Raw genomic sequence first — 26,213 nt, 5'->3', positions numbered from 1 at the left:
TTTTTAAATCTAGATCTTTTTACCTATCGACAGAAGATGAGACGTTTTGACATTTTCCATCCACAAAATTCTGTCTCTGTAGTCATATTTGCAGTTAGGAGGAAAGGGGAGGTGGTGGGGGGAAGGGGGGGGGGGTAGGACAAAAAGGAAAAAATAAAATAAAAAAGAAGAAAAAATCTCCCGTCCCAGGCGGGTCAATCTTTCAACACCACATTGGGTTACAAGCGAGCTGGCTTCTCCAGGGGTACATTTTGACGGGAGGGGGGGTTCCTGCTTGTTGTTAATTGCAATTGCATCCATCGTTCGTCTCTTGTTTTGCCCTTCTGTGCTGTGCTGTGCTGTGCTGTGCTGTGTGTGTGTGTGTGTGTGTGTGTGTGTGTGTGAGAGAGAGAGAGAGAGAGAGAGAGAGAGAGAGAGAATGTGTGTGTGTGAGAGAGAGATTAAAACTCAGACAGACAGACAGACAGATAGACCGACAATCAAACGGAGCCATTTCTTTTTACACTGGAACGAAATAGTAAAACAAAAAAAATTAAATTTAAAAGGGGGAGGGAGGTTACAATAATAACAAATAAAGAAATAAAATGAAAAGTCGAGAGAGACAGAGGGAATAAGAAACTGACACGGACGGACGGAGAGACAGACAGACAGACAGACAGACACAGAGGTGGGGAACAGGGGTTGATTCCGTCATTTTCTCCAGTGCGTTTCAATTTTAAAAAAGAGACGTCTGCTATGTGCATTTATCATGTCCCCTTCCTGAGGCAGTGAATGTGTTTTTAAGGACACCACCATGTCAGCAGAAAAGATGGTCTTGCTATTCTCGCTGTAATTGTTGGCTGTATTCCGAGATGCGTTCGTACGAAAAGTCTGAAAGCTATGAATCAAGTATTTCTAAACCTAAAAAAAAAAAAAATAATAATAGAATTTTTTTTTAATTTAAAAAGCGAGAAAAAAACAAACAAACAAACGGAAATGCTTGTTTTCTTCCTAAAACAAATATTCCTTTTGAAAAATAAACTGCCATGAAAAAATGAGGAAATATAATTCTGAAAAGTTTGTAAATATGTCATTTTTGATTGGTAATAATAATAACAATAATGCTTAGACTTGGAGTCAATTAATTTTACTTTAACACTTTCATAATCGAACATCAATACTCGCTTTTCCTTCCTTCCTTAGTTTTAGTTATTCACTTACTTCCGAAATCCTGACATTTATATTTGATTTCCAGCCTTTCAACGCCTTCAGCAAGGAAACGCCCTTAGTCAAATAGATTTTTTAAACTTCTGTCATACCTATTCAGTGAAACAATTGCGTGTTTTCATGGTAGTGAGTTTTTAATGGTTGGTGTTTCCGTGGAATTGCTGCAGCAAAGTGATAATCGATATAACTGTCCCTGGCGTGTGTACACACACACACACACACACACACACACACACACACACACACACACACATATATATATATATATATATATATATATATATATATATATATATATACATATATATAATCATATGCGTTATCATTCATAACTCAACCTTTTATATAACGAGCTTTGGTCAGGGGTTTTACTGCATTGTTGCAGCTTTCTTTGATCGTTTCCCACTCAACCTACCCCTCTTCTACAAGCCTGAGCTACAGTCTTAATTGTATTACTCTATTTTTGTCACAATAGATTTCTTTGTGTATAATTCGGGCTGATCTCCCCAGGGATAGCGCGTCGCTACACTGAGAATGCCACCCATTTTGGGGGGTATTTTTTCCTAATTTCAGTTGTTGTTGTTTTTTTTTGTTTGTTTTTTTGTCCATATCGAAGTGGATTTTTCTTCAGAATTTTGCCAGGGGCAACCCTTTTGTTGCCGTGGGTTCTTTTACGTGCGCTAAATGCATGCTGCACATGGGACCTCGGTTTATCGTCTCATCCGAATGACTAGCACCGAGACCACCACTTAAGGTCTAGTGGAAGGGGAGAAAATACTGGCGACTGTGCCGGGATTCGAACCAGTGCGCTCAGATTCTCTCGCTTCCTAGGCGAACGCGTTACCTCTAGGCCACACCTCCACCCCTCCCCAAAGCCTCTCCCCACCCCCACCCCCCAACGCCACTTCTCTTTTTTTTTTTCTTTCCTTTCTTTTCTGCTGCTGTCTCAAGCGTCGCTTGCATATTACATGTCAGGGGGTCGTGTTTGGACATTGTTGTTGTTGATGGGGCAGAGAGAGAGAGAGAGACAGACAGACAGACAGACAGAGAAAGAGAAAGAAAGAGACAGAGTAAGAGAGAGCGAGAGACAGAGAGAGAGAAAGACAGAGAAAGAGCGAGAGACAGATATATATATATATATATATATATATATATACACACACAGACAGAGAGAGAAAGACAGACAGACGGTGAGATTGAGACACAGAGACAGAGACGGATTGAGACAGAGACAGAGACACATTGAGACAGACACAGAGAGAGAGAGAGAGAGAGAGAGAGAGAGAGAACTTTTTTTCTAACACTGAAATGTTTAATGTCATTAGCTGTAAAGCTCTGAGACAGAGAGACAGACAGACAGAGAAGGTGGGTGGGGCGGAGGGGAGGGGGTGGAGCTGGCTGGATAGATTAAAAGGCGGAAGACGACGACGACTACAACGACAACGACAATGACAACGTCTCTCTCTCTCTCTCTCTCTCTCTCTCTCTCTCTCTCTCTCTCTCTCTGTGTGTGTGTGTGTGTGTGTGTGTGTGTGTGTGTGTGTGTGTGTGTGTGTGTGTCGCTTGCTGCTTGCTACTGCTGCTTCTGCCAAGTCGTGACAGCTGGGAGGCGGGGCAACGCTTGTCACTGGGATTAATTCTCTTCGATTTTTTTTTTTCTTTTTTCAGTCGTCAGTCCGCTGTCTTCCGTAGCGTGCGTGTGTATGTGTGCGAGCGTGTGCGTGTGAGTGTGTGTGTGTGTGTGTGTGTGTGTGTGTGTGTGTGTGTGCGCGTGAGGGAGAGAGAGAGAAAGAGGGAGGAGATTCAGGGTAGCGGAGGTGGGGTGGGGTGGGGGGGGGGTGTGAGGGTGGTGAGAGGGGGATGAGGAGAGGGTGACGGCGCCACCATCTGGTGTTCAATGAATTAAATGGCCTGTAATGGTGGTGGTGGTGGATGAGGGTTGTTGCCATGTCCGTCTTTTCAATGGAATGGAACGGAATGTGTGGGGTTTTTCTTCTTTTTTTTTCTTTTTTTGACCCTGTTTGGTTTGCGTTTTGGGGGGTGGGGGTGGGTTCGGGTTCGATTATAATCATTGCATTGGATTCTCTTGAGTTGTGATTGTGCTGTGCTGTGCTGTGCTGTGTTGTGCTGTGCTGTGCTGTGCTTTGTCGTTGTGCCGTGCGGCGCCATAAACAACGCATACACATACACACCGGCACACGCTCGCATGCACGTGCACGCATACACACACACGCGCGCATACACACACGTGCGGTTTTAATGTGATGGCATTGATAGGGGGTTGGGGGGTGGGAGTGTTTGGGGCTTTGATTGTGTGTGTGTGTGTGTGTGTGTGTGTGTGTGTGTGTGTGTGTGTGTGTGTGTGTTAGCAAACATTTCGTTTGTTTGTTTTTTGGGTGATGATAACTATAATGTTTGACTATTATTCATATAGATAATTCACGATTGTTCATTTATTCATACATAACTTGATAATTTAATAATTTGCTCCAAGAAAATTAAAATTAACACAGAGGGAGAGAGAGAGAGAGAGTTCCAACAAACCACAAAAATACATACCCAGCAAAACAACAACAACAGCAACAAAAGTCTGGTGGCACCGCCTTAACTAAAAATCCATAGTGAGGCAATCCTCTCACCCTCTCATACCATACCAAGGTAAGTTAGTAAGTAAGTGACACGAGGTTCGGGAACGCCCCATCGAGAGAACCTAGTATACTACATTAGATCGAGCACCTCCCCCACCGACCCCCCACCCTACACCCCACTCCCCACCCGCTCCCCCTGTTTATATATATTGGGGGGGGCGGGGGGGGGGGATATGGGGAAAATACACGACCAGTTCGGTTTCACTGCTCGCTACTTTACTTTTCTCCATATAGGACAAGCAGATAAATATCAAGATTTCCTTTCCTCCATCCCTCCCTTCCGCCTTCCCCCCACCCACCCTCACCCTCCATCCCATGCCCCCACCAATTTACACTCCCCCTGCCCCCCCCCCCCCTTCTCCCCATCCCCTCCCCCCACTACACACAGCGGAAATAGATTGGGGAATGCTTTTTGGCTGCTGCATGTGACTGAGCATATCTTCGATATGCCAAGACAGCTAGATTCTATCCAGTTATTCCTGGCACTACGGCATTGCGAACCGGTGAACCCTAGTTTTGACATTCGCTCTGATGAATGTGGGGGGGTGGGGGGGGGTGAAGGGGTGGGGGAGGAAACAAAGAAAAAAGAAGAGAAAAGAAAAGAACTGAAACTGCTCTTTGAGAGACAAAGAGAGAGAGAGAGAAACAGAAAGAGAGAGTGTGTGTGTGTGGGGGGGGGGGGAGAGGAGGGGGGGGCGTGAGACAGAGAAGCGAGTCACAAATACAATGTCGTAACCTTTCCACTTTCACACTCTGTGTGTCTGCCTGTCCGTTTATGTGTCTGTCTGTGTGTTTCTCACTCTCTCTCTCTCATTCTGTCTGTCTCTCTCTCTCTCTCTCTCTCTCTCTCTCTCTCTCTCTGTATCTCGGTCTCTCTTCTCTCCCCGAAGGAACGAACGACTTTGTATTACGAAAAAAGAGGAGAAAGAATAAAAAGACATGATTTTATCATTTTCAATATGCTGAGACGAAATTACCAACAGATGCATACAGAAACAAACATTATAATTATTTTCTTTAAAACACCATTTGAACTGACCAAAAAATAAAAACAAAAACAAACAAAAAAAAAAAAAAACACACACAAAAACAACAACAACAAGAAGGAAGAAATAGATGAATATACCTCAACACGACAAACAAAGAAAAATCAATACTGACCAAAATAACATTTCAATTGGATGCAAACTGAATCAGAAATAAGTATAAATAGATATATATCCATATCAACACACACACACACACACACACACACACACACACACACACACACACACACACACACACACAAAACGATAAAGAAATTACACAAATAAAACACATTTCAATCTAATGAAACTTCATAAAAAATAAACGAATAAACAACTTGATAAATGAATAAACAGACTAATGACTCAATAAACAAATGTTTGAATAAATGAATAACTGAATAAATGATGAATAAAATGAATAGATAAGTTTTATCCAAGAAAAGAATTAAAGATATTTCAATAGAATATAACTTGGATCATGAAAAAGTAGGCAGACCAAAAAAAAAAAAAAATCAAACAAATAAATAGATAAGTCCTATCAAATGAATGAGTAAACAAAATAAGGACAGAAAGCAAAAATGAATGAATGAAAGAAAGAAAAGAAAGCCCTATCCAAAGCAATAAGAACCACAAGATTTTCCAAAAGAATATAACCTATAACCTGGGTCATAAACAAGTAAAGCAGTACGTAGACAAACAAATAAACTAAAACAAATCAACAAAATCATAGGTAAGTCCTAACACCGAAAAGCCAGCGGCGCATTGTCGTAGAGAGACTGACGTTCAATAATTACTGAAGACCTACAAGGCAGAGGAGACCTTTCTAAAGATTACGTGCATTCAATGGCATGCCTTTTCTAGTAGCGACCAAACGGCGAAAGGACGGCATCAGAGGGGGATGGAGGAGGGGGGGGGGAGATGCGCACGCGGGGGGTTGGTGGGGGGGGGGGGGGGGGGAGGGGGCTGGGGGGAGGGCGTTGAATGGGGAATAGCCAGTTATTCTGCCGATCGCGGAAACAATCCTAATGTTTCCTGAGTGCCATCTTGCTGCCAGAATTGCCTGTCATCCTTTCAGCTCTCCCTTGTTTCTGGAATAGGAGGAGGGTGGAGGAATAGGGAGGAGGAGGAGGGGGGGATGGGCGGAAGGGAAGGAGAATGATTCTTGTCGGTGTGTGTGTGTGTGTGTGTGTGTGTGTGTGTGTGTGTGTGTGAAGTTGTTTTTGTTACTGCTGCAGTTCATCTCCATAGATTTCTTTCCTTTAGTTATATGTTTATTATATAATTCATCTGTGCCTGTCCATCTGCCGACCTATCTAGCTACCACATATCTGTCTATCTGTTTACCCATATATCTGTCTATCTATCTGTTTATCCACATATCTATCTGTTTATCCATATATCTGTCTATCTGTTTATCCATATATCTGTCTGTCTGTATGCCGATTTATATAATATTTTTAGTCTGTCTACCACGTCTTGATTTATTAATCGTTTATCCTTCTCTCTATCTATCTATCTATCTGTATGTCTGTCAGTTTGTTTATCTATCTTTGTTCTTACTTTTTTTCCTGTTCTTTTTTTTAAATTCCGAAACAAGACTTTTCATCGCACAGAATAAAAGTGAAAAGAGCAGTCAGTGTTTCTTCTTCTTTTCACCTTTTTTTTTTTTTCCAACCTTCAGAGTCGGGTTGGGGCATCGACGCATATGGCTTGACCACTCTGTACAGATCTCCAGAGGCGATGGCTCCCCCGGTCCTCAGATGACAGAGCAGCATGCTTGACAACTGTGGTTCATTAATTACGCACACCACCAGCACAGCAAAAAAAACCCGTTCACTTCGTTTTCCCCGACCTCCGACACAAGCCATGCAGAAAGCCAGGGCGAACGGTGGTCGGTGGTCTGAGGTGTTCCTGCAGTCAGTCTCTTGTTCGCGACTGTGTGTCTGTGTCTGTGTGTATTATCTGTGTCTTATCTCGTATGTCCCTTTTTTTTTTAATTCTGTATATCTGTATCTATCTCTATTTGCTCCTTTTTTTTTTCTTTTTCTTTTTTTCTTTTTCTTTTTTCAAGGCCTGACTAAGCGTGTTGGGTTATGCTGCTGGTCAGGCATCCACTTAGCAGATGTGGTGTAGCGTATATGGATTTGTCCGAACGCAGTGACGCCTCCTTGAGTGACTGAACTGAACTGAACTGATCTGAGCTGTCTGTCTGTCTCTCTGTCTCTGTCTCTCTTTCACTCTGTCTGTTTCTGCCTCTCTCTGTGTCTTTCTCTCTGTGTGTGTCTCTTTCGCTCTTTCTGTCTGTCTATGTGTGTGTTTGTGTGTGTGTGTGCCTCTCTCTGTGTCTTTCTCTGTGTGTGTGTCTCTTTCGCTCTTGTGTGTGTGTGTGTGTGTGTGTGTGTGTGTGTGTGTGTGTGTGTGTGTGTGTGTGTGTGTGTGTGCGTGCTCTTCAGTGGCCAATGTTCTTTTTTTTACCGTTTCCTTGCATGATTATTTTGTGTATCGATAATATGACCTGATGTGTTCACTGCTCAACGCCTGCTGTGTACATTTCCACTGGTAAACAGAAAGGGGCAAGCACAGTATAAGCTTCAAGTTAGTCGATGTTTTTTGTTTTGTTTTTTTAATTTATTTTTTCTTAAAGTCTTTGCTTGTATTGCAAGCATGTGTACTGTTGAACAATTAAGGATTTATTTAAAACACAAGTGGCCAAGAATTGCACCGTATTACCAGAGACAACTTTCATGACCGTTCCTGAATGATGCTTTTTAAATATATATATATATATGAAAGTTGTCTCTGGTAATACGGTGCAATTCTTGGCCACTTGTGTTTTAAATAAATCTGTCTGTCGTGTCCGACTATGACCATCAGAACAGCAGAGGAGGCAACTGCTGTTCCGACTATTTGGGCTAGAATTTAATTATAGTGGAGAGTGTCTTGTATATATATATATATATATATATATATATATATATATATATATATATATATATATTAAAAAGACTTGTTGTGATCCGTAACCTCCCCCCACCTCTCCAACACACACACGCACTCAGATATTTGTCCCTCCTCACTGTCCCCAAAACAGTTCCGGTCGATCTGAATCGTTCTTCTCTCCCTGCATGCATGGGTTCTCCCCTCCTAAGATGAGCCCACCTTTGTGTGTGTGTGTGTGTGTGTGTGTGTGTGTGTGTGTGTGTGCCTCCAGCGAAACCGGTTTGTCTGATTCGAGAAAATATTGATGACTTGTGTTTGTCCTGTGGGATCCGGTGCGTTTAATTGTCAAGTAGGCGAAAGGAAATCGCGGCTTGAAAATCGATTTGAATTCGAAACAAAAAAGAAAGAAAAAAAAAAGATAGAAAAGCACCAAACCTGCGGAACGGAAATAATGAGAGACTTACAGACAGAGAGAGAGAGAGAGTTTAAAGCGAAAATGTGAATGATGACGTTCAAGTTCAGTGGTTCGCATTCTCAACTTTGAGCAGGTCTCTTTTGATATCTGGCCGGGGGGAGCGGGGGGAGGGAGGGGGGAGCGGAGCGGGGCAGAAGGGATGGGGGTGGGGGGTCCGACAACCGCGTCCTCCTCCGATATTCTCTCTATCCCTCCCTTCCTCCCTCCCTCTGTCTGTCTCTGTTGTCTACTCCCCGCTCTCTCTCTCTCCTTCCCTACCGCCCTCTCTGTCTCTCTCTCCTCTCTGTCTCCCTCCCTCCCTCTGTTCCTTCCCCCCCCCATTCCCCCCCCCTCTCTCTCTGTCCTTCTATCCCCCCCCCCTCTCTGTCTGCCGTCTCCCTCCCTCTCTCTGTCTCCCTCCCTTCCCACTCTTCTCTCTCTATCTCTGTCCACTATCTCTCGCCCCCCACTCTCCTCTCCCTCTCTCATCCTCCCTCCCCCCTCTCTCTATCTCCCTCCCTTCCACCCCCTCTCTCTGTCCACTACCTCCCTCCCCCTCCACTCTCCCCTCTCTATTCTATATCTCTCTCTCTCATCCTCCCTCCTTCCCCCCTCTCTCTCCCTGTCTGTCTCTCTCTCTACTCTCTTTCTCTAGGGTATCTCTCTCCCACTTCACTCCCCCTCCCCCACCCCCCTCGCTCTCTGTCTCTCTTTCTACTCTCTCTCTTTCTCTAGGGTATCTTCTCTCCTCCTCCCCACCCCACCCCCTCTCTCTGGCTCCTTCTCTCCCGGCGGGGCGGGGCGGCGCGGGTGGCGTGAAAAGAGAGGGGGCTGGGGAGGGGGGTGGGCAGTGTAGGGGTGGTAGAGGAGGGGGGGGGGTTGAGGTGGTGGGGTTACTCATGAAAGATTGATCGGGATCGCACGTTTGAAACCAATATTCTTACGGACCATATTAAATTAAGGCCACACAATAGCGACGACGACCACTACTGTGGGAAAAGGGAGGTGGGGTGGGGATGCGGTGGGGGGGGGGGGAGGGGACAGAGGGGGAAGGGGAAGGATTATTTATTCAACTGCGCGGGGCCCTGCCCCTACGCCGCCGCATCAGAAAATCTCTGTCAGGTGCTTATTGGCAGATAATCGAATGAATTTTTCATCGCTTTCCCAGTTCTCGTTTAAAAAAAACACCCCAAAACAAAAAAACCACTGCTGTTTGTTGTAGTAGTGGTGGTCGGGGGGTTGGGTGGGTGGGTGGGGTGGAGGGGAGGTTTGCGGGTTGCGTAAGAAAACGGGCGTGCGTTCAGTTGTCGAACCTCTTCCCACCCCTCCACCTCCCCACCCCCCCATCCGCGCACCATCCTCCCCTTCCTCCGATCTGTACGGTTGTTGGGTGGGTTGGTTAGTTGGGTTGGTTAGTTGCGTTGGTTATTTTGAATAAAAAGTTCCTGGAAACTAATCGCTACATTCTAAGTCTATAGCATTATTCGCCCGTTCGTTCGCGTCGCTGATCCCTTTGTTTGTTTGTTTTTGTTGTTGGCTTTTTTGTTTGTTTGTTTTTTTCTTCTTTTTACTGCACGCTTGAGAGAAATGGTATGGGGGTGGGGTGGGGGGTAGGGTGGGTGGGTGGAGTTTGGAGGGGGTTTGTGTGTGTGAAGAAGACCTACCTTTTGAAGGGTTAGTGGGGGCGGGGGGTGGGTGGGGGAGCAGGGTTGAGGGTGAGGGGATATGCATGGAATGTTGTTATCGCATTGCGATGTTATGAAGTTCGAACGGATATACATGTTTACAATCTCTTTGAACACACACACACACACACACACACACACACACACACACACACACACCACACACACACACACACACACACACACACACCACACACACACACACACACACACACACACACACACACCTTCGTCAGTCAGTGCCTTCACTCGTACGATGTACATTTATGTCAGTATTGATTGTTTACAATATGCGTTTATGTTTAATTGCAATGATAAGTAAGCAAAACCACGTTGACGCATATGACTGGTGTTGTCTGGGACGTTAATATTATGCTTAATGACGATTGAGAGGATTAATTATTATTACGAAAAGGCTTCTCGCGAGCCACAACAGATACGGCCGGAAACGAGTACTTTGCCGCCTCCTTCAGAAGAGAGCAAAAGGAGAAGAAAATCGAAAACAGGATGAAGAGCACCAAGTTCACAGCTTTCGTTTTCGAATAACTGTCTGCATCCTGAAGAAGAGTGAATGTTTTATCTTGCGGCAATGCGTTCGTTTATACACTCAGGCACACACGCACACTTGCGCGAGCACTCAAATGCAGAAGTTTCACAACTCTGATATAACACTCGACAACCTTCTTAAATGGAGGTTATGTCCTGAAGTAAAGAAAGAAAGAAAGAAAGAAAGAAAGAAAATTGGAACAACCTGAGTTTATCACTGCGATTAATAAAAAAAAATTTAAAAAAATTAAAAATCAAAAAAAGGGAAAATAAAAAGACTGTCGTGGTGGGAGGAGGGGAGGGGAGGGGCAAAAACGATTAAAGAAAAAAAAACATAATAAAAGAGAGACAGAAAGGAGAAGATAGAGACAAAAGAAAGAAAGAGAAAAAGACCTGAACAAGAAAGAAAGTACAGAAAGAAAGCGAAAATGGACAGAAAGAAAGGGAAGAAGGAAGGAAGGGAGGAAGGAAGCAAGGAAAGGAGGAGGGTAGGAAGGAAGGGGGGGAGGGAGGGGAGAAAGGCATGAAAGGGAGAGAGAGAGATCACACACACACACACACACACACACACACACACACACACACACACACACACACACACACACACACACACACACACACACACACACACACACACACACACACACACACACACAATAGGGTGAAGATGGAGAGCAGAGACAGAAACAGAGAGAGAGAGGGAGGCAAAGGCAGAGACAAAATGCAACAGAAAGAAAGTTAAGAAAGAACAAACATTTTAAAAAGAAGGAGAAAATGGAAAATCTTGTGTGGAGAAGCTTGGAGATACAGTCCGTTTCTCCAACGATGATGATGATGGTGATGATGATGATGGTGATGATGATGGTGATGATGATGATGATGATGGTGATGATGATGGTGATGGTGATGATGGTGATGATGATGGTGATGATGGTGATGATGATGATGATTGTGATGATGGTGATGATGATGATGATGATGGTGGTGATGATGATGATGATGATGGTGATGATGATGATGATGGTGGTGATGATGATGATGGTGATGATGATGATGATGATGGTGATGATGATGATGATTGTGATGATGGTGATGATGATGATGGTGATGATGATGATGATGGTGGTGATGATGATGATGATGGTGATGATGATGATGATGATGATGATTGTGATGATGATGGTGATGATGATGATGGTGATGATGATGATGATGGTGGTGATGATGATGATGATGGTGATGATGATGATGATGATGATTGTGATGATGGTGATGATGATGATGGTGATGATGATGATGATGGTGGTGATGATGATGATGATGGTGATGATGATGGTGATGATGATGATGATGGTGGTGATGATGATGATGATGGTGATGATGATGATGGTGATGATGATGATGATGGTGATGATGATGATGATGATGATGATTCACAATGACACGCTTAATGCCCCGTGTAGAATCAGACAGGCAGACCCAGGGAAAGGCTGACTGTAGTGATGACGGCTGCAACAGCTGCCTGTTATACGTGCACTGCGAGCACCTAACAATTTTTGCTGCTTCTCAAAGACTGAACTTTTACCTTCTTTTGGGGGTCTATCGAAAATGCACTGTATGAAAACAAGGTCCACTACAAACAAACAAACAAACAAACAGACAAACAAACAAAAATCAGATCTCTTCATTTCTGTCTGTCTGTCTGTCAGTCTGTCTGTCTATATCTCTCTGTCTCTGTCAGTCTCTGTCTGTCTGTGTTTCTGTTTCTGTCTCTCTCTGTGTCTCTGTCTCTGTCTTTCTCTGTATCTTTATCTCTTTCTTTATCTGTCTGTCTGTCTCCCTCTCTCTCTCTCTTTGTCTCTCTCTCTCTACACTATCCCCCCTCTCCCTCTCTCTTTGTCTCTCTCTCTCTCTCTCCACTCTCCCCCTCTCACTCTCTCTCTTTTATGTCCACCGAAAAACAAATATCTTTTTCTTTCTCTGTTTTATCTCTATTGAAAAACAGATTCTACTTTTTTTTTTATCTCTCTTTCTCTCTCTCTCTCTCTCTCTCTCTCTCTCTCTCTCTCTCTCTCTCTCTCTCTCTTTCTGCCTTGAAAAAAGAAAGAACGAACGAATGAAAGAAAGAAAGGACAAGCAGGGGGGATGGGATAAACGTTACGGTCTACTTAAATCAAAAGAGCGAATCTCATCATTAATTGAGCCGACAACCTTTCAAGATGTCCCACGGTGAAAACAATCCCCTCCCCTCCCCTCCCCTCCTCTCCCCTCCCCTCCCCTCCTCTCCCCTCCCCCTCCTCTCCCCTCCCCTCCCCTCCTCTCTCCGGGCCTGCAGAAAGAAAGAACCAAATCTCATCATTTATTCAGCCGACAAGCTTAAAGACTATCGATACCAGAAACAAAAGATGGGCCTTAGGATCGGAAACAATTAGACACACACACACACACACACACACACACACACACACACACACACACACACACACACACACACACACACACACACATGCATTCAAAAAAAAACAAGAGGAAAAACAGAAAGGAAGAGAAGAGAAGAAAAAAAATCAATGAGTACTTAAAACGAAAGAATAAACGCACAATATATATTCAGGAAACAATCAAATCTGGGGGATCTACGCAATTTGGAGAGACAAGAGAGAGAGAGAGGTGGAGGGCGGGGGTTGGGTGGAGGGGATGAGTGGGGGGGGGGGGGGGGGCTTGCAAGAAAAGGAAACAAAGAAGAAACAAGGAGGCAGTGAAAAAGGGAGTGTAGAGAATAGTAGTTCCTTTACGTCAAACCTGAATATTGCATCCATTGCGAAGCCATGCGACTCGCCGCCTGTTAAACACAATAATCAGCCAACATCAAGTACTTGCTTGCTTGCTTGCTTCTAGAATCGTGGTAGGGGGGAGGGGAAGTAGGAAGGGAGGGAGGGAAGGAGGGGGGACAGACAAGAGAGGCAAAGGGTGCAGCACGATTAAACAAAAGACAAAATCCCCCCACCTCCACCACCACCACCACCCTCCCCGCTGGAGGTCTGCTGATGCCACCACAAGATTTTACCCACCCTGAATCGCGAGCTAACTCCCTAACTCCCTACCCTGCCACCACCACCATCACTACCAACACACACACACACACACTCACACACACACACACACACACACACACACACATTTTTCTTCATTTTCTGGGGCAGGTCGGGCGTGACAGGTGTGGACGTCATCTCATTCATAGCTGATGAACTCTGTGAAACGATTCACCGGAAGGGAATAAAAAACAACAACAGCAAAACAAAACAAGGGGGGGGGGGGGAGAGTTGATTCTTCTTGTGTGACGTATGTGTGTGTGATTTGTGTGTGTGGGGGAGGGGGGGGGGCATTCTTCTTCTTTTTTTTCGGTTTTTTTTTCGTCAGGGAGTGAGTGTAAAAGGGGTGCAGAGAGCAAGGAGAGTGAGTGGAGTAGGGAAGATGGGGAGCGGGGGGTGGAGGAGGATGCTGTGGAGGGATGGGTGGTTGTATTGGAAAGGGTGGGGAAGGGTTTGGGGGTTGACAAAAGAGATGCGCGGTTTCATGTAGCGCGGTTGCCAGAAGTTATTAATGAAGTTTAATGTGGTTTGTCGTTCGACATGGAGGGGGTAAGGTGTGTGGGGAAGGGGAGGGAGGGGGGAGTGGGGGTTGCCTCCTGGCGAGGTTTATGCAAAAAAAAAAAAAAAAGAAAAAAAAAGACGATGTCAGAAAAAGGATTGAGGAAGAGGTGGATGAGGATGACGACGACGATGATGATGGTGGTGGTGGTGGTGATGATGATGAGGAGGAGGAGAAAGTAGAGGTGGAGGAAGAAAAGGAAGAGGGTGATGAAGACAACGGTGGCGACGATGACGATGATAGTGCTAAATAAGACAACCTGTGCGACAGACTGTCTATTCAGCTTGCATGATGAGAAGAACAATAAGGAAAAACAAGATCGATAACGTGTAGAAAGACTTAACTAAAAATCATTGATCTTAAACAAGTAGAAGGGAAAATAAACACTTACAAAGAGTGACGGATTACATTTTGCAGTCGATGCTGTAACAATAGGTTTTAAAAAGCAAGTAAGTGGCGATTACATTTTGCAGTCGATGCTGTAACAATAGGTTTTAAAAAGCAAGTAAGTGGCGATTACATTTTGCAGTCGATGCTGTAACAATAGGTATTAGAAAGCAAGTAAGTGGCGATTACATTTTGCAGTCGATGCTGTAACAATAGGTTTTAAAAAGCAAGTAAGTGGCGATTACATTTTGCAGTGGATACTGTAACAATAGGTATTAGAAAGCAAGTAAGTGGCGATTACATTTTGCAGTCGATGCTGTGATGATCGGTTTTAGAAAAAAAAGTAAGTGGCCATTACATTTTGCAGTCGATGCTTTGACAATCGGTTTTGGAAAAAAAAGTAAGTGGCAATTACACTTTGCAGTCAATGCTTTGACAATCGGTTTTGGAAAAAAAAAGTAAGTGGCAGTTACATTTTGTAGTCGCTGCTGTGACAATCGGTTTTAGAAAAAAAAAGTAAGTGGCGATTACATTTTGCAGTCGATGCTTTGACAGTCGGTTATAGGAAAAAAAAAAGTGGCAATTACATTTTGCAGTCGATGCTGTAACAATAGGTTTTAAAAAGCAAGTAAGTGGCGATTACATTTTGCAGTCGATGCTGTAACAATAGGTATTAGAAAGCAAGTAAGTGGCGATTACATTTTGCAGTCGATGCTGTGATGATCGGTTTTAGAAAAAAAAGTAAGTGGCCATTACATTTTGCAGTCGATGCTTTGACAATCGGTTTTGGAAAAAAAAGTAAGTGGCAATTACATTTTGCAGTCAATGCTTTGACAATCGGTTTTAGAAAAAAAGAAAAAAAGTAAGTGGCGATTACATTTTGCAGTCGATGCTGTGACAGTCGGTTTTGGAAAGCAAGTCTCATTGACGGGACGCCGTTTTCTGTTTCTTGAAAGAAGGATTGGATGGACGGGGGGAACAGGCGGGATTTCTGTGGAAGACAATGATCCTTCTCTGCAGTCAACTGTAGTTAATTAGGGAATTCCAACAATTTTCTGATTGCTTCAAGGAATGAAGGAAAAAAGACAAAAAAAATAATAAATAAATAAAGTGGACAAAGAAATCGATAAGGAAGAAGATGGAAAGGAAGAGAATTTCGACCCCTCTGATAGAGAAAATCTTATTAGAAGAAGAAGAAAACGGCGACGACAACAACGAAGAAGAAGAAGATGAAAATGATGAGGATGAGGATGAGGCGGAAGATGATGATGAAGATGAAGAATAGGAAAGATAGAGAAGAAAAGAAGAGGAGAAGAGTAGGAAGATGAGGGAGAAAGGATGGATGAAGAGAAGGAAGAAAGAGCGAATACGAGAGGAGGAAAAGGAAGAGAAGACGGAAGAAGAGAAGAGAAATGGGGAAAAGAAGAAGATGAAAACCAGGAAGAAAAAAAAGAGAGAGAGAGCAGGAGGAGGAGGAGGAAGAAGAATAAGAATAGGAAGAATAGGAAAAGAGGAAGACGCGACGAAGAATAGTAACAGAGAATGAAGAACAAAGAAGAAGGAGAGAGGAGGAAGGAGGGAGATATAAAAGGAAAAGACGGTGGGGGAAGAGAGAAGACGGTGGGTTACTGGTTAAGAAGAAAGAAAGAAAGAAAGAAGGAAAGTAAAGAGATGAGATGAGATGATGATGATGATAACGACGACGATGGAGAAGCCCCTTCTAATGAGACTGTATGCTGTATAACTGATGAAGGAGTGTGAAGAAGAATGTATTTCTCTCTCTGACAGACAAGCCCATTAGTTCTCGTCGGTTGCTGAAGATAACAAGAAGAAGAAGGAAAGAAGAGAAAGAAAGAGGAAAAAAAAAGATAGAGGAGAAGAAGAATTCGCAACGACTGTGTCTTCTGTTTGAGATAAGATGGAGGGTGAGGGTGGTGGTGGTGAGTGGAGGAGGACGAGGAGGAGGGAAGAAGAGACAAAGGAGAGAGAGAAACAAAGAGAGGGAAGGAAGGAAAGAAGGGGAAAAAAGAAAAGAAAAAAAAAAGGAACGGAGAGATGATGGCAGAATTGGGGAAGGGGGGTCTGGGGGGTGTTGGGAGGATGGTTTGGGATTTGGGGGGTGGGGGTGGTGGTGGTGAGGGAGATGAGTTGTTCGTGATGAGTGAAAGAAGATGAAAACCAGACGGAACAATTCCCCCCCCCCCTCCACCAACCCCCGCCCCCCCCTTCCCCCCACCCATTCCCGGATGGTAAAACTGTACAATCTGACGGTCGCTCACCCACCCTCACCACACCCCACCCACCACACACCACCCACCGCCCACTTTCCGCATCTTCTCCCATGCTACCTGAGTTATCCTTCCACCCCCCACCCACCCCACCCCCTTGCCCCCCGCCCCTCACTCCCTATCTCTCCCCTTCAGCTGACGTTGTAAGCGACGACAGAAGCGATGATAGGGGAGCGATCTAATTTCGTCACCCACCCACAACCACACCCACACACTCACCCCCCCCCCCCCACCTACCCTACCTCAAGCTCCCCCCAGTTCCCCCCCAAAACCCCATTAATTCCTCATCTGATGAGAGGGGACTCCAGTGAGAAGAAGGGAAAGTAGGAGTCGGGAGGTGGAGAGAAAAAAATAAAGAGGGCAATGTCTTGAGGCTGAGAGAGAGAGACAGAGAGAGGCAGATACATAACTATAATATATATAGAGAGAAAGACTCAGACAGACAGACGGACAGAGAGAGAGAGAGAGAGAGAGTGAACTATAATATATAGAGAGAAAGACAGGCAGGCAGGCAGAGACAGACAGACGGACAGAGAGAGAGAGAGAGAGAGAGTGAACTATAATATATAGAGAGAAAGACAGACAGGCAGGCAGAGACAGACAGACAAACAGAAACTGAGAGAGAAAAAGAGAGAGAGAGAGAGAGAGCGCCATCTGTGGAAGTGGAGCGTCGGGTGACAGAGCGGATCGGAGCGTCGGTTGAGATTGAAGCGTCGGTTGTTGAGACAGCGCGGAGCGTCGGCTGAGAGAGCGGAGACGTCGGACGAGGGAGCGAAACGTCCATTGAGACAGAGCGGTCGTGAACTATCAAAGCAAGAACTCTGGCTGTAGTAGAGGCGTCCCTTGAGAGAGAGAGCTGAGCGTTGACTAAGAAAGCGTGAAGCATCGGTTGATTTTAAACGGAACGTCGCCGCCGCCAGTAAAGTGACGCGTCACTGAGTTGAGAGAGCGGAGAGTCGGCTCAGTAGTCGGGAAAACAACACCGGCTGTGAGAGCGAAGCGTCGATTGACAGAACGGAGCGATATCAGTATCAGTATCAGTAGCTCAAGAAGGCGTCACTGCGTTCGGACAAATCCGTATGCGCTACACCACATCTGTCAAACAGATGCCTGACCAGTAGCGTAACCCAACGCACTCAGAACGATAGCGGAGCGTAAACTAGACATCAAGTTGAGAAAGCGGTGAGAGATTTAAAAAAAAAAAATCGACAGTTGAAAGAGCGCGTTTTTTCCGATCTCCCAGGTCAACATATGTGCAGACCTGCTTGTGCCTGAACCCGCTTCGTGTGTATACGCAAGCAGAAGATCAAATACGCATGTTAAAGATCCTGCAATCCATGTCAGCGTCAAGTTCGGTTGGTTATGGAAACAAGAACATACCCAGCATGCACACCCCCGAAAACGGAGTATGGCTGCCTAAAATGGCGGGGGTAAAAACGGTCATACACGTAAAAGCCCACTCGTGTACACACGAGTGAACGTGGGAGTTGCAGCCCACGAACGAAGAAGAAGAAAGAGCGCGTGAAGCGTCGGCAGAAAAAGCGGAGGAGCGTCGGTTAATTACAACAGTGAAGCGTCGGATGAAAAAGCGGGAGCGTTGTCTACAAGGACCGCAAGCGGAAAGTCAGCATCATTTTGTATTTTGTATTTCTTTTTATCACAACACATTTCTCTGTGTGAAATTCGGGCTGCTTTCCCCAGGGAGAGCGCGTCGCTACACTACAGCGCCACCCATTTTTTTTGGTATTTTTTCCTGCGTGCAGTTTTATTTGTTTTTCCTATTGAAGTGGATTTTTCTACAGAATTTTGCCAGGAACAACCCTTTTGTTGCCGTGAGTTCTTTTACGTGCGCTAAGTGCATGCTGCACACGGGACCTCGGTTTATCGTCTCATCCGAATGACTGGCGTCCAGACCACCACTCAAGGTCTAGTGGAGGAGGAGAAAATATCGACGGCTGAGTAGTGATTCGAACCAACGCGCTCAGATTCTCTCGCTTCCTAGGCGGACGCGTTACCTCTAGGCCATCACTCCACTTAATGGTCGGATGCTTTATGTGAGGAACTCTTTTTCAAGCTCCACAACCACACAGTTAGACGGCGTGAGCGTCTGTGTCAGATGTCATTAATCTTTGCCTTGCCTCCACACATTTTGGAATTTTTTTCTTCTTTTTTTAAAGACCTCGATTACGTGTGGTTTTTCTTTGTTTTATCTTTTTGTTTTTGTTTGTGTTTCTCGGGGAGAAATCTGTCTCTTTTAGCAGAGAGGTCAGGGGCCACACAAACTAACGGAGAGCGGGGGAACATCGGAGGGAAAGAAACACACACGGAAATGAAGTATAATAAATAAAAAAAAAATCAAGAAAAAAGATGAAAATAAGATCAGACAAAAAAGAATACCCTTTCACACTGATATAGAATAACCAAGGCACACGTACTCACACACGCACACGCGCAAGCAAGCGCGTACATACACACACACACACACACACACTCTCTCTCTCTCTCTCTCTCTCTCTCTCTCTCCCTCACACACACACACACACACACACACACACACACACACACACACACACACACACACATCAACAGCTGGGTCATGCAGTTAAAACTAAACACGTACGTAAGTAAGTAAGTTAGTTGCCTTGAAAAGACCCTGACGAATTATTGAAAAAGGTTGAACACCACCCACACTGCCCCCCATCCCCACCCACCCGCACTTTTTTTTCTTCTTCTCTTCTTTTTTTCTTTTGTTGTTGTTTGTTGGTTTTTTTTGGTTTTTGTTTTATAGACAGAGAGACACAAACAGACACAGCCACTGACACACACACACACACACACACACACAAACATGAGAAATTTGATGATTCGCTTTCTTTTTTCCTTTTTATGTTGTTGTTGTCTATAATGTAACCGCGTCTACAGCTTTAAGCGAGCAGTCTAGTCTGTCTAGCTCATTGTGTGTACCCACCCAACTCACAGTGGACGGAAAGAACTGAGAGGAATAAAAATGCTAACGCAACAACTCTCCCGTTGCTGTCGCAACAACACAAAAAACAAAACGAAACAAAGAAACAAAACAAAAAAAAAAACAAAAAAAAAAAATCAAAAGAAACAAGCTCAGCCAAACCAAAGTACTTCTTCTTCTGCTTCTTCTTGGGCTGCAACTCCCACGTTCACTCGTATGTACACGAGTGGGCTTTTACGTGCATGACCGTTCAGGCACAAGCAGGTCTGCATATATGTTGATCTGGGAGATCGGAAAAAAAATCTCCACCAGGCGCCATTACCGAGATTCGAACCCGGGATCCTCAGATTGAAAGTCCAACACTTTAACCGATTCGGTTGTTGCGCCCGTCCAAAGTACACCAAGCATCAGGCAAAGAACTCCCCACCCCTCACTCCCCACAAAAAAAACAAACAAAAAAACCCCACCATATCCAACAAACAAATAAAACAGAGCACCAAATGCACCAGCTGAAAGGGAAAAATCTAAAAGGAAAAGAAGGAGAAGAAGGGAACGCAAACACGGGGGAGAGACAGAAAGAGAGAGAGAGTATTACCGGAAAAGCGCAAAGAAAAGAGGCGTGAACGTGCGCGAGTGTGTGTGTGTGTGTGCCTGTCTGTCTGTGCCTGTGTGTGTGTGTGTGTATGTGTGTGTGTGTCTATGTATGTGCGAGCGAGTGCTCGTCTTAACAGTGTAGTCAATCTCCGCTTCCAGCTCGAAGACCAATAATAATATGCTCAGTCATACAGAACACACCAAGTTAACTTGATAATCAACTTAAGGTTGCGCGCGCGCGTCTGTGTGTTTGTGCGCGTGTGTGTATATGTGTGCGTGTGTGTGTATGTGTGTGTGTGTGTGTCTTTTTTACGGCCTTTTTTTGTTCTTTTTTTTTCTAAGCATGCAGTTTGTTGTCTCAGTGAAACTTCTACACCGAAAGATTTGCTGCAGGTGGGAGGGGGAAGAGGTTGGTTTGGGGGGTGGGGGGTGGGGAGCTTGAAGGTGGGAGCCTGGGGGGGGGGAGAGAGAGAGAGAGAGAAGGGGGAGGGTGGAGAGGAAGCGGTGACGGAGGTAGGGGTTTGGAAGGAGACACGTGTCACATGTGTCAGTCAGGACCATCAGTGGAAATCATAATTATACTGAATCCAAGAGAGACACGTCTGACAATATACATACATACATGCATACGTGTGTGTGTGTGTGTGTGTGTATTTTTCCCTTTCTTTTATAAATACAAACAGGCAAAATAGTCACGTAGAAACCAAACATACACTCAAAGGCAGCAGAGGTACACGTCTAAAATAAATAGATAAATATAGAAATAGATGAATAAATAAAAAGATAGATAAATAAATAAACGAATAAATAGATACATGAATGAATGATTAACTAAACAAAGAACTAAATGAATAGGTAAAGGAATGGAATGGAATGAAAACAGGACAGGTATCACCATGTGTATTTATTGAAGACAAACAAACAAACCAAAAAGCAAATGTCACTGAATTCATTAGAGCAAAGAGTACACATCTTACAACGAACATTACGCCGGCATCATCAGAAAATTAAACACCTTTCTTTTATTACTATTATTATTAGCTTTATTTTTATTTACTTTTATTCCTCCTGGTCAGGTGTGCATGACAAGGTTCGTGACAGTATGGGTAAAAAAAAATCATAGAACAACGAAAATTACTTTTGACAATGTTTTTTTTTTTTCTTTTTTTTTTCCTTTTTTTTTTTTGGGGGGGGGGGGGGGTTGTTATTATTAGTCCAAAGACAGCGATATTAAACTATTCATATATATATATCTGTCACCTTATCCTGAATGCGTATTTGCAATCTGTTTATAAAAAAAGGTCGAGTAATTCAACATCGTGTTGGGAAAAAAATAAAAAATAAATAACGGCTTCAAGAAGGCGGCTGACAAAAACACAGCCAATGTCGGATTGCCAACTTGTTATATTACATATGACCATAAGAAAAGGGCGTTCATTTCTAAAACTGAACTTTGGTCGACTACTTTAAATGAAACGTCTGGCTTTTGTGTGTGTGTGTGTTTGTGGAGGGCAGGGGGTGTTTAGGGGGCGGAATTTACTGCCTAGTAATAAAACAAACAAACAGACAAAACTTTCTAATAATGAAAACATACACGGCCAAAGGAGAGAAAAAATACAATAATTCCGAAAAATTGAAATATAATAAGTATTCCCCCCCAAAAAAAATGAACAAAAACATCAACATCAATAACAACAAAAACATGAAAGGGCAGCAGAGCTTTAAGAAATAATTGTCTGGGGGAAAAAGAAAGAAGGAAAGAAACTAGATCAATGAAGAAGAAAGAAATGACCATGCGTTTAGCAATATCCTCCTTTTTTTTTTTATTCTGGTGAATTTTAACGATAAACAAGTAAATAAATGCGACACAGGTAGCAGCAACAGCAATAACAAACAAACAAACAAATAACAAAAAAACAAACAAACAAACAAAAAGCAAAAAAACAAACAAACAAACGCGCAAATAATCATCAGCGTCATCTCGTTTCTTCGCCATTCGTGAAGTGTAGTTCTGATAGAAGGGAGGAATTCTGGAAGGAAATCCGTTCAATGTCCCGTCGCATACACACACACACACACACACACACACACACACATATATATATATATATATACTCTGGTGATTGTAGAACCAGCAACACTTGACAAGCATTACCTTATATATTATTACGAACCAGGAGTGTGTGTGTGTGTGTGTGTGTGTGTGTGTGTGTGTGTGTGTGTGTGTGTGTGTGTGTGTGTGTGTGTGTGTGAGTGAGTGTGTGTGTTTGTGTGTGTGACGGAGAGAGAGAGAGAAAGAGAGAGAGAGAGAGAAAAAAAAAACCTAACGCGGGCAGCAAACACTTGACATTGTTTCTCTCCAGCAGAGCAAAATAGATCCTCCCCCCCCCCCCAACAAACCCCCACCACCCCCACACACGCCACCCCACCAAAAAAGAAAGAAAGCGAGTGCATCATTCTTCACCGTTCATCGCAGATCTTGATACCACCACTTCGGTACAAAGAGTTTGATGGAAGAAGATGGAAAAGGAAGACGCCCCCGCCCCCCCTCCCCCCTCTCAGCCCCCACCCACCCCCCACCCACCCAAAAAAATAAAGAGAGCGAGGAACATAAGAAATGAAAAAACAAACCAAAAACTAATAATAATAATAGTATTTATACAGCGCTGAACAACCTCAGTCAACAAAGAATGGGAAGAGCTAATCAAAAACAAGTCATTGCTCATATTTCTTTATGAAACTGAACAGGGAGAAGAAAGAAAGAAAGAAATGAAAAGAAAACCAAAGAAACGGAAATATATAAAAAAAGAAAGAAAAGAAAAGAAAAGAAACCCCACAAGCAGACAGTTAACCCTGTCTCACTGTCTCTGTCTCTGTGTCTGTGTCTCTTTCTCTCTCTCTCTCACACACAGACACACAGATTATAATTATATATATATATATATATATATATATATATATATATATATATATATGTATGTATGTATGTATGTATGTATGTATGTATAATGCTGACATATATACATACATACATATATCTGCGCAAGCCAGCCAGAAGGTGGGAAAACTGTTTTAACTTCACTTTTTACCATCCGCTAATTTCCACGTTGCCAAGCTTACACTACAGTTATAACTTCTCCGATGGATGGGAGAGGGGAGAGCGGGGGTGGAGGGAAAGGAGGGGGGATGGGTTGTAGGGGGGGGGGGGGGTGTGTGGAGAGAACGCATTCAACAAAGAATGTATGCGGAAATTTGCAATTGTATTTTATGTCCGTGCGTGTATGGAGTAGAGTGTAGTAGAGATGAGAAAAGAGTAAGATCGAGGGGGGTGAGGGTTAGGGGAGGGGGGATAGGGGGGGGGGGCGAGTTGGAGTTAGGTGGAGAAGTTTTCATTTGCACACACACACACACACACACACACACACACACGGCGGGTCCGTCCGTCCGTCCGCGTCCACCCGATCCCTTTTATCCGGGGTGGACTAATTTATGTAACCCTAGCCACCCCGTACCAGATTCAATCATGTCTTCGGGTGTCCGCGCCTGTCGGAGCCTCCATAATCAGAGCAGCTTTTTATGAGATTTTAAATAACATTCGACAAGGGACCACGCACGCGCGCGCGTCCGCTCTTTTCATTTTTTCGAGGGGAAATGATTTCTGGCTTGGGTAGGGGTGGGGGGGGGGGGGGGGCCGTGTTTCACTCCATACACGAGCTAAAATCGCTGTATCAAAGTGCATTCAACAAAAAGAATGGCGAGTGTTTCTGTTTCTGTCTCTGCCTGTCTGTCTGTCTGTTCTGAGTCTTTCTCTCTATATTATTATACGTTATGTATCTGCCTCTCTCTCTCTCTCAGTTTCCGTTTCTGTCTGTCTGTCTCTCTGTTGTCTTTCTCTTTCTCTATAATTATATATCTGTCTGTCTGTCTGTCTGTCTGTTTGTCTCTGTCTCCCTGTCCCTCCCTCCCCCTCTCTCTCTCTCTGACGAGCAAGTGGTAGCCGCTGTCGGAAGCATTGTGGCCCTTTGTGTGTTGACTGTTAGTCGTTATCGGAGGAGAAACGGAGAAAGATGGAATGAAAAAAAGGGGGTGGGGTGTGTGGGGGGCGGCGGGGGGCCGGGGGGATATTGAAAAAAAAAAAAAAAAAAAAAAAAAGAAAAAAACAGAAAAATTCAGGGGAGGGGGGGGGGGAACGCTCATATTAATATGCACAATGTGAAAAGAGTATCTGTCTTTACGAAAGAAAACAATGTTCGAAGAAGTAAAAAAGAAAAAGAAAGAAGATGACCAATAAGAAGACCTTTTCTAGAACATCAGAAACTCTGTATGTTCGACAAAAGCGTCAACTAAGTAAGAAGATATATTTGTTGTTTTTTTTGTTTTGTTTTGTTGTTTGTTGTTGTTGTTTTTTGTTTTCTTTTGTTGTTGTTTTTTGGTTTGTTTTTGTTTTTGTTTTTTTGTGTCTTGTTGTTTTTATTTTTTGTGTGTTGTTGTTTTTGTTTTTTTACATTAAAACAAAAATCCGTTTCTCTTGTCAGGCAGAGAAAAAGAATACACTATGCATTGTCATGATATGTTTTGCTGGTGTTTTGTTATTCAAGAAAAAAAAAGTTATACTGTTTCCCCATTTATATATTCTATTCAAACACACACAGGTACTGCAAGGGAAGAGTAGTTTCAATTTAAAATTGAAAAATAAACCAACTACAAAACTGAAAGCAAAAACAAACAAACGAAGAAACAAACAAAAAAATCGGCAAGGGGTTATTATTTGCTGTTAATTGTTCCGCCAATAATCTGAGGCATTTTAATTATAATTTAGCGTGTCTGTTTGGGTGAGAGAGAGAGAGAGACAGAGAGGGGTGGGGTGGGAGAGAGGCAGAGAGAGACTGAGACAGAGTGAGACAGACCGAGAAAGAGAGAGGGAAACAGTGACTGAAACAGAGGGACAGAGACAGAGAGAGACAGAGAGAGCTGTGGCATTTCAGAGCTTGAAACATCGTTATGTGTGTGTGTGTGTGTGTGTGTGTGTGTGTGTGTAAGCCATGATGTTCAAGAAAAGACTGGTAACCGGTGTGCAGTTACCAGCCAGAGATTTCCTGATAATCACCAGAAAGCTCACAAAAGACATTTTCTTTATCTGCAAAAATCCTGAAATTTCACGCAAGACATTGCTCACGCTTTCACGAGATGCACGGAGCAGACAATGTTGTGCAGAAGTACATTGTGGAAACAGAGAGACACAGCGGCATACACACACACACACACACACACACACACACACACAGAGCGGCACACGCACGCACACACACACACACACACACACACACACGTATTTCAGACACACGTGCACGCACGCACGCACGCACGTACACACATATCACACACACGCACGTACGCACGCTCGCACAGTGACACACCCACACATGCACGCACACGCACGCTCCTTCGCATGTACGCACGCACGCACGCACGCACACATACACACACACACACACACACACACACACAGAGAAAATTGGCATGTACAGTTTTTGTTTTTCAGAGAGAGAGAGAGTCAAAGAGGGAGACAGAGAGAGAGAGAGGGAGAGAGAGAGAGAGAGAGATCCGTATGCAAGAGAGAGAGAGAGGAGAGAGAAAGAGAGAATGAAGGACACACACACACACACACACACACACACACACACACACACACACACACAACACAACACAACACAACACAACACAACACAACACAACACAACACACCACACCACCCTCCCCTCTCACCTGTTTGAACTGCTCCTCAAAGGTCCAGTGATGACTGCGACTGTCCCCGTTACCA

General features: G+C 44.0%; 1 protein-coding gene across 2 annotated transcripts in view; it reads right to left on the bottom strand.

Annotated features, from left to right (window-relative positions):
- Nucleotides 1-26,213, bottom strand: part of LOC143297032 (uncharacterized) — a 220,293-nt gene that overhangs the window by 178,403 nt on the left and 15,677 nt on the right. For both annotated transcript variants that reach the window (XM_076609198.1, XM_076609199.1), the window contains exon 2: nt 26,159-26,213. This exon is cut by the window's right edge and continues 1,298 nt beyond it. In XM_076609198.1, the coding sequence (XP_076465313.1) occupies nt 26,159-26,213 (55 nt within the window). The remainder of the gene's footprint in view (nt 1-26,158) is intronic.

The sequence above is a fragment of the Babylonia areolata genome, chromosome 22 (genome assembly GCF_041734735.1).
Source record: "Babylonia areolata isolate BAREFJ2019XMU chromosome 22, ASM4173473v1, whole genome shotgun sequence".
Taxonomy (NCBI): domain Eukaryota; kingdom Metazoa; phylum Mollusca; class Gastropoda; order Neogastropoda; family Buccinidae; genus Babylonia; species Babylonia areolata.
This window is presented reverse-complemented; position numbering and strand designations above follow the sequence as displayed.